The following is a 12,662-nucleotide window of genomic DNA, read 5'->3' on the forward strand; positions in this document are numbered from 1 at the left end:
ACAACTCCACAGATTACCACAGTCAAATGTATGCCTGTACCTCTACATTTCGGAATTGTTCCTTCATCATTCTGAGCAGCAGGAATGGGGGTTATTGACCCCAAATCTGAGAAGTACATGTAATGGCCTGTTGCCCTGATGGATTTCTTGACCTTTAATATTCAGCCTCTCTGTCTCCATGCACTTTTCTCCCCCATGTCTGCATATAACGCAGATATGGTAGATTTAAAAGTTGACACTTGATTAGATACAAAATTTGGAAGAAAAAAGATTAAATTGTGCAGCTGAATGTTGTCCAGAAGCAGGGAAAGGCATGCAGCCAAATTTCCCCAGTTCTTTGTTTCATCACATGACGTTGCTTGGATATCAACTTATCAACAAACTGAATTTTACTGCCACCACCGCATGAAGAAAGAGACCCTACAAGAAAACTACATTGAAAATGAATACCAGCTTTTTAAAAGGGGAGATTACAATAAAGGGTAAGTTTCTTTTAAGTAAATCTGTCTTTTTGTTTCTGATTTGTTTGCTTTTTTTAATAGAGTTTTCCTTCCTGAATTCTGCAAGCATTTTAATCAAACTTTATCAAGTACAGACCACTTGAATAGGTAAGATGGATTTCCTCAGCAACAGTCCAAGAAAAGCACACATGAATTGTTGCTCCAAGAAAGATCGTCAGTGATTTCCTTATGCTATTTGGGGAGAGAAGAAATCTTCCCAGCTTTGAAGAATATTTATGTTCTGCTCTACGGAGCTGGAAAATGGGAGAAGGGATATTGAGATGATCTGATTACAGGACAGAGTATAGGCTTCTATCATGGACAATATTAAAAGAGTATATCTTGGTTGGTATGGTTTCTGGAGTGCACATTGAAGGAAAGCAGTATTGAATAAAATATTTATAGTTTAATTTATAAGGTTATATAGTGGAAACAAGACACACAAAGATGTTGACTGATGTTTTCCTAAGAAACTTCTCTTCTGGAAGATCTAAGCCTTAGCTCTGTAAACTCGGAACTAGAGTTTCCTCACACATTAAAATCCTTCTTAAGTGTGCGTACTGTTGTGTGTGCGCCCATGTGCTCATGTGAGCATACAACAGGATAGTGGAGAGAGGAGGAACTGGCCTAATGAGAGCTTTCTGTATTCAAATCTCAGTTAATCACATTCTATATAGAATGGATAAACAGCAAGGTCCTACTGTAGAGCATAGGGAACTATATTCAATACCCTGTGATAAATCATAGTGGAAGAGAATATGAAAAAGAATGCATATATATGTATAACTGAATCACTTTGCTGCACTGCAAAAATTAACACCACATTGTAAATCAACTATACTTCAATAAAATGAATTTAAAAAAAACTCTCAGGTAATCAAACAACCCAATGAGGTAGGTGTCGTTGTCAAGGGCAAAGAAGTGAGCAGAGGAGAAAATGTTAGGGGTTTCCACCTTCCACTCTGCCTTGGCAACACTATTCCAATATGTCTATTCTTCCTTGATTGTTAAGTTTTAAATTATTCTATACACCTCAGATTCTAAACCCTAAATTACATGGAAAGGAAACAAGACTTACTCATAGCATGTGTGGCTCCTTCATTCTGTCTTTGTCAGGTTAGAAGTGTGGCTAGATTTAATAGCTTCTTTTATAGTACAAGGCTGGAAAATTGCAAATCTGAATGTGCAAGAAATGGAGAATGATGAAAAGATACACTATACTGCCACGATAAATCATATTTTCCAAGGATATTTAATGTTCTGGGAAGGGGCATAACACACAGAGTATGATCTCCCTGTTCTAAAATCACACATGATGTGCACGGGGAAAAAATTATAAACGGAATCAATCAAATGCCAACAAAAGTTATGAACTGTTAAATTATGGATGACCTTATTTCCTCTTCAATTTTTAAATTTTTCCAAAATTTCAAAATGACATATATTACTTTTAGAATCAGATAAAGTAATAATTATTATTTACAATTATCAAGCAATAACTGTTATGACCTGGTGTGGTTTTACAACCCACCTGTTCCAAATGCAGAGTGAAACAGAGAGACAAATGGCTCTGAATTAATCCCTCGCTAAGTAAGCGATGAGAATTGGGAATAGTGGAGAACTAAGTCTGGTGAGGTCTAATTCCATGAAAACATTTGAGAAAATGTCTTCTCCCTTGAAATAAATAATATTTACCTGTTTATTTATTTACTTGTTTGCTTACTTACTTAGGTGCATTTCCAAAACTGGTTGAACAAAATGAAATTTTATGTTATGTTTTTTTGTTCCTTGGAGGTACAGGATAAAGATGGGTGAAAAATGGAAAAGACAACAAAAGCTACAGAATGTTCCTCACATTCCTTGCATTCGAGTCCCTCCCTCTGCCTCTGGCACTTCATTGCTGAAGGTACAGCATATTATTCATAGACGAAGGAACCTTCTCCATCTCTTCTTCAAGCATTGCGGACTTCTTGGTTCTTTGTTTGCCTGGAATTAGGGAGAACACTGGGCCCAACGGAGGCCCTCAGTGCACGTCCACAGTTTGTGTGAGAGAATGAATGGGCACTTGGATGATCTAATTCTACACCCATCCCACTTCAGAAGCTCTTCCTTTCCCTCAAGGAAGGCTAAGCATGAGAATATTAAAAATGCTATCTGTTACTACTTGTTTAGGAGGTCGAGAGTTCTACTAAGGAAAAGAACTAGGCATTTTTTTTCCTTGTAAAATAAAACCATAACTTTTAAAGCTTTATCTTATATAATGGAAACTCCCATTGCACTCTGGAGCTTTGCTCTTGAAATGGCTTGCAATTTTCATGTTATATTGTTCGCAATCACTTGAAAAGGCTTAATTAGGGATCTATTCTCTTCTTCAAATATATTATCTTTTAAAACATGCAATTCAGAAACTGTAAAGCTGAAATGATGTCTCAAAGTGTGAAGGACCTGGCTCAGCTACTTTCCCTCTGAACATATTTTTAATATCAAGTTTAAGGTCTCTAGACCTTAAAAAAAAATCTGACTCACAGATTTCAACTTCACAAAATTTCTAGCAGGTAAAATTCACTTAGCTTATATATAATTATCTTAACTTTAGTTTTTACTACATGGTTATCAACTAGTTTTGAAATTCTGTCATTGTTTTGAATTTTTTTAGCCTAAGGTGAACTTATTTTATCTTGATTTTTCTAAAATGTTGATGGCACTATCTCTGTTTTTCCATGTCCATATAGTAAGCGCTTATGGTATGTCAGGTATATAAAGGTAATTGTAGTCCAGCCCTTCTTGTTCCTCCCTAGCACTAGATGGTAGCTTTCTAAATGGTCTCCCTACCAGTGGTCTGTCTTCCCTTAAGGCCATTCTCCACAGTAGGGCCAGAGTGATCTTTGTAAAATGCAGATCTGGTCAGCTTAAAAGATGGCATCTGGGGCTGCCTCATTCTTGGTTGATGGGGGCTGGGAGGCTGCCTCGTGCTCTGTAGTACGTTCAGCAGCATCCCCGGCCTCTAGCCAACTGAATGCCAGTGGGATCCGTCCTCCCTCCCACCATTTGTGACAACCAAAAATTTCTCCAGGCATTGCCAAACATCCCTTGAGGGTTAAAATCACTTGTGTTGATAACCACTGCTTTAAATAAAGACCAACAGTTCCTCACATAAAAGGTAATCTTTAAACTCTTAGTGTAGCATAAAAGGCTTCCATGGTCTTCCCCTACCTTATTCTAGAGGCTTCTCCAGCTTAGACTCTATATGCTGGTTAAACTAAAAAAATGTCGAAAGTCTAGTTTCCGATATATTCAGATATTTTGTGCCCCATAAGAAAATTTGTACCACTTTTTCCCTCTAATCAGCCTTTCTTTTTCTTCTAGTCCAGTGGTTCCCAAATTTTACTGTGCATGTATCAAAACCACCTGGAGGGCACCAGAGTGCTGGGCCCCACCTTCGAGAGTTTCTGATTCCGTAGGTCTGGGGTGAGGCCTGAGAATCTGCATTTTTAACAAATTCCTAGGTGATGCTGATGTCCTTTGAGAACCAGTATTTTAATCCCTTAATGGAATCCTTCCTCACCTGGAAGACTCAGATGTGTTGGTTATCTCTTTCAGGAAGCTTCCTTGACTGCTAACACAGAGCTTGTTTTCCTTCTCTGTTTTCACAGCACCTTTAGTGGAAAGGTCCTTTTCACTAACGACTTGAACCCTATCACATTACCCATCTACTTATCTATTTAGCTCTCTCCACTGCTACTGAGAACTCTCAGTGGAAAGTTATCTTTTACCCTCCAGAGGCCTGACACACTTCAGGGCCTGTGTAGATTTTCATAGCCTACCTTCCTCAACAAGGACTGTAATAGATCAGTACAGTTATAAGACACTGAAAAATCCTTGGATCTCCCTCAGCCTAATACTTTGACCTACTTACCTAGAATCCTTTTTTAACTAACTTTCACCATTACACGTCAGTGGAAGACTGTTTAACTAAACTAAGGGAGGTGAGAGAAAACAGAGAGAGAGAGAGAGGTGGAGAGAGATGGAGAGAGGGAGGGAGAAGCAACTTATTTCTGTGGAAGTCAGCTTTGAATACATCACACTCTAATCCTATCGAACTCCACTGACTCATCAAAATCACCTGCTCTGCTCTGACAGGACCTAACCCAAGGGCAGCAGCGCTACTTTTACAGCATCATGAGGATTTACAACCCCAGGCCCCAGTGGGAGGCCCTGCAGACCCGCTACATTCACAGCCTTCAGCAACACCAGCTGCTTGGTGAGTTGAACTATCTGACCTGAACCAGGCATCTCGGGAAGGGACTTGTATGCGACAGCTGGAAGTCAAGTCTCCAGATAAGTAATTCAAGTAGAATGGCCTCTGTCAGCCTGCTATTTTATCAACATGGTTGGCAGATCAATTTAAAAATGACGATCTCTGATAATAAGAAGCAAGGTTTTATGGGGAAATTAAGAGGGCTTAAAGAAATTGGAGTATGGTTCGTTATAAAATATCAAAAACTCTCTGAGATTTACAAGAACTTGGTCTAGTAGAAGTGGCAATGGGCTTAGGCAGATGGTCTAGGCTCAAACCACTGCTCAGCCCATTGCTGGCTGTGCAGACTGAAACGTTTGTTTGACTCACAGCAATAAGTTACATTTCTTATTTACCATGTTTCCAACACTGTGGTAGGAGCTCTACATAGACTATCTCCTTCCCACCCCCCCACCCCCACTTCACTGTTGTGGGAAACTGCAGCTCAGACAGGTTATATAACTTGATGAAGATCATACAGACAGTAAATGTCAGGACCTCCACCCCCAAAGATCATGTATCTTCACCCCACGCTCTGCCATCTCTCTTCTTCCACCAACCTCACAGGGTTTTATGAAGCACAAATAAAAGAACAGTTGTGAAAAAGCTTCACAGACGATCATTAACAGCCTACAGAAAGGTGCAGTGATTAAATCCCTTTTCTTCTAGGAGATGTTTTCAGCCTCTGGCTCCCCCTTATTACAATCCTCTCCTAACGGCAACAGAGCCTTTCTATTGCAAACACTTACTTGGCACTAGCACATCTACCTTATTAGTGTTGTTCCTGTATTTGCACAAAAGGAAAACATGGTTTTTGCGAATGATTTAATATCAAGAACAATAACAACAATAGCTATCTTTTATTAGGGCTTCCTATGTGCCAGGCATGGTTCTAAGCACTTTGCATGTATTGTCTTATTTAAAACTCAAACACCTCTACATGGTGGCTTTATAACCCACATTTTACAGAAATGGAAATTGAGCATGGGTAAGTTAAACAACTTGACCAGGGCCATGCAACTAGTAAATGGCAGAACCAGGATTCAGCCTGGTCCCCATGCTTGTCTGAAGGGTTGCAGAGGCATCATCTGGTAGCTTTGTTTGCAGAGTGAAATTGCATAGAGGCCAATGAAACCAGAAACAGAGATATGCAATGTTTAGTGTACATAAAACCCACCTGTCTATGTTATTAAAATACAGACTTCCAGGCCTGACTCTCTGTGTTTCTGACTCAGAAGTTCTTCGGAACAGAGTCAGAAATCTGCATTTTTAAACAGTTTCATTAAATGTGGCCTCAGCTAAATGTATCCCTAGTGCATGGTCTGCAGACTGCACTTTAAAAACTGAGAGAGATTGAACATATCTGTTTCTAATTGAAGAAAGTTTTGAAATTGAAGATAAGCAGTTCATGTGAAGATTCCTCATGGCTCAAGACCCTTTCCAAATAATCTGTCATGTTAATCAATGACTATTTATTAACTCATTAAATGAGAAATGCAACCGAAGAAAAATATACTTCATATCCTGAAAAATTATACAATCTGAGTATGCTAAACATAATTGTTTCTACCCTACAAAATAGAAGGAATTTTGTGCATATGTGGATATTTGCTGAATTGTTTGCTTTGTGAAACTGTTGACTTTGAAGTTTTTCTCATCCCTTCCCTCCAGGCTATATTACTCAACAGGAGGCCTGGGCTTGTGCTGCTGTACTCAGAGATTCAACCAAAAAAGCCTCAGCCAAGGCAGATCCTCATAGAATCGCCCCCCAGGGAGCCTCAGGCAGGACAAGAACGCGGCCCTCATCACTACCTGTGTTTGTGGTTCCACTCAGGGCCCAAAGCACAGGGCTCCAATCCCTCAGGACCAAAGCTTTGCACAAGCTCTGAACAGGTGGTTCACCCAAGTTCCCCTAGCATCTAGTGAGTATTTAGTACATATTTGTTGACTATGAATGAATAAAAGAATAACATCTAATACATACCCCATACCTAGAAATAATCTCTTCCATTCACATACATTTTACCAGCAAGAACAAGTTGAGAGGCTTAAGAGCAGTGGAGCTAACAGTAAGCAAGCCTTTCATTCCACATATAATCTGTCAAGTAAAATGACTTTTGAACCTTTCAAAGTAAAAGTTTCCTTTGAATTAGACTCTAATTATTAGAACATCCCAAAGGAATCCCAAGAACAGTGGAAGGGCACAAGTGACCAGAGGGTTCAGGTCCTCTGTCACTCAGTGAACAATTTTGCAAGCCCCCTACTGTGCATTTTGGACATACACAAACCAACACAGAGGGAACACTGGGCATGCAGGGCTTCTGGACCATATCATCTCAGCAGCTACTAGACTATACCTTTCCATGTCCTCCTTCCACTCGACTTCCCCATCAAACAACAACATTCAATTTGGCCCTAAATCTTCTGGTTCTTGCCTAACTCAGTCACTTTGTGTCCTCTTGAAATTTGGACTTATCAACCTGCTACAGCTGGGTTCACTGTACACAGCTGTAACTGACCTTGACACAGGTAAGAGGATTCACACACACATCTTCCCCTGGCAGCTGAAGATACAGTCTCAGCAGCAGAAGAAACAGCCCCAAAGAATGGATCTCAAGTCCATCCTTTCTATGGCCTTAATCATTTTAAGACTACACAAATAGGCAAAAAACAAGATAATAGTGAGTCAGATCATCAAAAAAAAAATGGTTGAGTATTATGTTAGTTACATTTAATAGTTACATCACTAGTGATTGTTTTGTATTAAGAAGTCACCAGTGCTCACAGAAAGTCAAAATTTTAAAATGCCTTTTTTCATCTAACTTCTAAATGTTCCACCTCTTCTCTCATCAAATTATTCAATGACTTTGTCAAGCCTACAAAAAGGGAGTTGGTTGAGATGGAGTATTAACTTGCTTGATAAGGAATATGCTAACATTGATCTGAAAGGAAGATGCTGCAATATTATGAGAAGAAAAAAATCCACTGATGATTATTATCTTCTCTCTGAAACTGTTAACATAGAAGATGTAACAGTTCTTATGAGATTCTGAAAACTCCCAGTACTGGTTCTGAGATCTGTTCTACTTTTCTTTGGGAGGGACAAGGGTACATGTTGGGCAGGAAGACTTGGGTAAGCCAATGCTGACCTTGCTGGGCTCATTCACTTAATCATAAAGAAGCTTCCTGACCTCTGTGAATCTGGGCCCTGATTCATGTCCTCTAAGTAGCTCTATGGTTCTAGTTAAGAATGGTTAGGTAGGCTTAAAAGAAGAAAAATAAAATCAAATGGAACTGGGGTGGGCTATAGGGTAGCCCTCTTAAGGCACAGAGGTTTGTGGTTGACCTAACTTGGCCTGTATTAACCTTCCCATTGTTTCCACAATGGAGCTTTTATCCTTTTGAACTTCTTGCATGCACTCTTATCTTAGACCTTTTTCTTGATGGGCACAGATATTTGCTGTGTAAACCTTAGCTAGTGATGCAGAATATCAAGGAGGCCACTTATAATTCTGAGCTGCATCCCTACATCAAAAACTTCAGAAATACCTTGTTTCCGACAGAGGGATTTTGAAAGCTACTGTCGGGTGAATGTTACAAGGCACGAAAGAACAAATAAATCTAAGTTGGTGGAGAAAGTCCCATTTGTTGGATCTCCCTTCTGAGAAGATAATGTCCCACCTCTTGAGCCCCACACACAAAGCTTATGAGGAATATGATTGGTTGTGGTGTTGGAAGAAAGATGCTCACCTGGGAGGATGCTGAGAAAGATGATCAAAGAGAAACAAAGGACAAACTGTCACTTTTAGGAAAGTCTACTACTTTGACCTGTTGGAGACTCTATTGCTTGCCAATGTCAACGGACATCATCAGAATTTAAAGTCCTTGAGATCACTGACCATTTTCAGTGAAATTACTAGTAACTAAAACAGCACCTGGTCTGTGGTAGGTAATCAATAATACTTCTTGAATAATTATAAAATGTTGAAAGATTTTGCAAATCAGACTGGCTTATGAATTTGTGTTGTTATTCTAGGGTCCCAGGATGCCAGACCTACTAGTGAGGAGTAGCAGTAGTTTATTAAGAACAGTGGAGAGGAGCACTTCATTCGGGTGCCAGCAATAGGGGTGCATTGTCTGGAAAGGATTTTAAAACAATAATAAAACTGATTAAAGGTTGGTCTGCCTTACATTAGCACCATAAGCCAGAAACTCTAAACAATATGAGTGGTGAAATGTTCCTTTACCAAAAATCTTTTGTTGGTCTAAGGTCTAAACAATTGCTGAGGTTACCACTGAGTTTTAATAATATATATGTAAGCTTCAAAGTAACACATTTTTATTGATTTTCCTTTAATAATCATTTTATTCTGCATGGAAACTAATTCAGAGAACTCCAAAATCCTATCAGCTCACATATCTCCAACCACTGTAGTACTACGTATTCTTGCCTTTAAACAATAGGTTTTGAATGAACAATGATTACACCATGATCATAAAGACAAGAAAACAAACTTGAATTACTTCAGTTTTTTACTCTGTGGCACTTAGCATTTTTCTTCTTTTAAACAATTTTATTGAGGTATAATTTATATGCAATAAATGCACTCAAAGATCAATAAGTCTTGACAAACGCATGCAGTCACGAAACCACCACCACAATCATGATATAGGTACATGTCCGCTACCCTAAAACTTCCTTCTGTTCTTTTGTAGACAGTCTCCTACCTCAAACTCTAGCCCATGATAATCACTGATCTGCTTTATATCACCAGAACTTTGCCTTTTCTAGAATTTTCATAATTGGAATCAGAGCAGTCTTCCATATCCAACTTCTCTCACTTAGCATGATGCTCTTGAGGTTCATTGTGTTGCATATGCAGCACTTCGTTGTAGACACACCACAATTTGCTTATCCATCCACTAGTTGATGAACATCTGGATTGTTTCTAGCCTTGGACTATTACAAATAAGGTTGCTATAAACAGTTTAATGTAAGCTTTTATGTGAACATAAGTTTTTATTTCTCTTGAGTAGATACTCAAAAATATGATTACTGGGTCGGGTGGTAGATCTAGGTTTCACTTTATACAGTGTTTTCCAAAGCAGTGGCACAATTTTGCATTCCCACTGGCAATGTATGAGTTCTAGTTGCTCCATACCCTTGCAATGTCAGACATTTTAATTTTTGTATTTTAGTGACTGTGGCTGCTGGGCAGAAGAGAACTTGGATAAGTGGGACATACCATCACTATCAGTTATAGTCACAATCTTACTGGGAACCATGGCAAATTTCAGGGAAAGAAGTCATGACAGACATGAGGGTGGTGATGGCAATAATCATGAAGACTTAATAGAAGAAATGTCAAAGTTTAAGAGTCAATCCTGAAAAGGCAACTCTCCAGCTTAAATTTTTAAGAGAGGAAGGGTTTGGAGGAGATGTGGAAGAAGAAAAAGCAGCAATCCCTGCAGAAAGGACCATCCCTGGTTCAGACAACCCCCAGTCCAACTGAGTCCAACTACATCAAAACTATGATGTGGTTCAGCATGTCCTCTGTACCTTTTCATTTTCCTTGTCTGCATTGCTCTTCAGGTTCAGCAACCAACACCCCACCACCACCACCAAACTCTTTAAGCACTATATTAGTTACCCATTCCTGCAGAAAACAGTACTCCAAAACTTAGTGACTTAATAATATTTATTGTCTCACAGTTTCCGTGGTCAGGAATCTGGGAATGGCTTAGCTGGGGCTTCTGGCTCAGGGTCCTAATAGACTACAATCAAGGTGTCAGCTGAGGCTGTGGTCTCATCTGAAGATTCAACTGGGGAAGGATCCACTTCCAAGCTCACACTTGTGTTTGTTGGCAGAACTTAGTTTCTTGGGTGCTGTTGGACTCAGTGCTTTAGTTACTTACTGGGGGTTGTCTGGAGGCCACCCTCAGTTTCCTGCCATACAGACCCCTCAATAGGGTACTAATATCAATATATCTCAATAAGTCACAAACAGCAACTTGTTTCATCTGAGTTAAAAAAGAAGAGAGCAAGAGAGAGTAGTGTGTAAGGTGCAAGTCACAGTCATTTATTGTATAACCTGATTTTGGCAATAACATGCCAACACCTTTGCTATGTTCTACTACTTAGAAACAAGCCACTAGGTCCAGCCCACACACTGGGTAGGGGATTACATAAGAGAACGCATACCAGAATTGGGACGGGGGGAAATCATTGGGAACCATTTAAGAAGCTCTCTACCAAAGCCAAGACTAGTTGAGTGAGGTGCCTGGGGTGCAAAATTGAAAGAAACACTTGCTCTTGCATGATGCCAAGTGTGAATCCCACATAGTCCCTACCCAGAATCCTCACTGCTGCACTTCAGTCTTGGCTCTGCTGTTTGCCACACGCACCCAACACCTTTATGATTTCTGATCACCAATCAGGGCTCCTTGCCTAGACATCCAGTCTGAGCCTGTCTTCTCAGCCAACTGTCCCATGCGGTAGGCAATTGTTAGCCTCCTGTATGCTGCCCACAAGCATGTAGACTCTAGACCAGTTGGAACCAGAAGGTTGATGATGTTGACTCCCAATTACCTCACCACCAACCAATCAGAAGAATGTCCAGCCCACAACTCCCCGCACCCTGTCTTTAAAAACCTTTCCCTGAAAGCCACTAGGGAGTTCAGGTCTTTTGAATACTAGCTGCCTGGACTCTTTGCTAGGCACCCTGCAATAAATGTTGCACTTTCCTTCACCACAACCCGGTGTCAGCAGATTGACTTTACTGCATGTGGGTGACTGGACCCAACTTTGGCTTAGTAATAAAACTTGACTGTTTTGTGTTCAAATCCTCAAACATGCTGTTGAGGAAAAAATAATTTCAGATAAGCCTAAGAGATTTAATAATTAATACCTAGTTCATACATAATCTATAAATTTGGAGTAGTATTAATCAAAATACAATCCATACACCAGACTCACTGAGGATGCTTAAGGAAAATGCAAATTCTTGGGTCCCACCCTAGACCAAGTGAATCAGAATCTGAACAACAGCATCCCAGGTGACACTTACGATTACTCAAGTATAACAGCCCTTTGCATTTTTACAGTGACTTCAGTAGACATAATGTTTTAACCTTAATAAACTGAATTTTTGTTTGGCAAATTCAGCGAAAATTTAGGGGCAAGACTCCATGATGAGAGAGACTTTTCAGGTAGGGGAAGTATCCCCTTAGTAACCTTCAGTAGCTCATGTAAATAAACTGCTTACTATTCTTACTCAAAGCCAGGTCATACCAACGGTATGTTATAACCGTACCTGAATCAACTAAAATGATTTATTTTTCCTAGACTTGGTATTACTATATATGCATTACAATTCCACCAAAATGAATCCTGACTTGATTTTCTCTCACATTTCCTATTTTGTGACAAAGCCTATAAGAACCTATCCAAGAGTTCTTGCACCTCCTCAATTAAAATGAGTTGCTAATTGCATCAGTGCTTGTAGAAGAAACCATTATACCAGCATTCAGACCCTTACAGTCCATTGCCTGAAATGCAATCAATCCCTATGTTACAAATCAATCCCCTGCCGTCCTCTAGAGAATTGTCCCTCATTTTTCTCCACATTAGGGCTTCCATACTGTGCTAGTTACACAATGGATTCCATCAGGTTAGAAGTGGGGAAATCCCTGTTGCTTTGAAAATCACAGCTTAGGTGCAGTGTCAGAGGCAATTACTCAACTGTAACAGAGCCAAACACTGAGATGTTACATAGTATGAGTTCCCAAGCATCCTCCTGGCTCATGGAGCAGCATAGAGCTGAGTGGAAATGAGTACCTGTTTATAAACAGAACATTCTAGAGAA

General features: G+C 39.7%; 1 protein-coding gene across 1 annotated transcript; it reads left to right on the top strand.

Annotated features, from left to right (window-relative positions):
- The first annotated feature begins 418 nt into the window (after positions 1 to 418).
- Positions 419 to 8,898, top strand: FAM216B (family with sequence similarity 216 member B). Its single transcript, XM_057707997.1, has 5 exons — positions 419 to 482; positions 2,295 to 2,406; positions 4,641 to 4,761; positions 6,469 to 6,719; positions 8,834 to 8,898. The coding sequence occupies exons 2-4, from the start codon at positions 2,308 to 2,310 to the stop codon at positions 6,684 to 6,686; spliced, it is 438 nt and encodes a 145-aa protein (XP_057563980.1). The 5' UTR covers positions 419 to 482; positions 2,295 to 2,307; the 3' UTR covers positions 6,687 to 6,719; positions 8,834 to 8,898.
- The last annotated feature ends 3,764 nt before the right edge of the window (positions 8,899 to 12,662 follow it).

This window comes from Hippopotamus amphibius, chromosome 14 (assembly GCF_030028045.1).
Source record: "Hippopotamus amphibius kiboko isolate mHipAmp2 chromosome 14, mHipAmp2.hap2, whole genome shotgun sequence".
NCBI classification, from domain to species: domain Eukaryota; kingdom Metazoa; phylum Chordata; class Mammalia; order Artiodactyla; family Hippopotamidae; genus Hippopotamus; species Hippopotamus amphibius.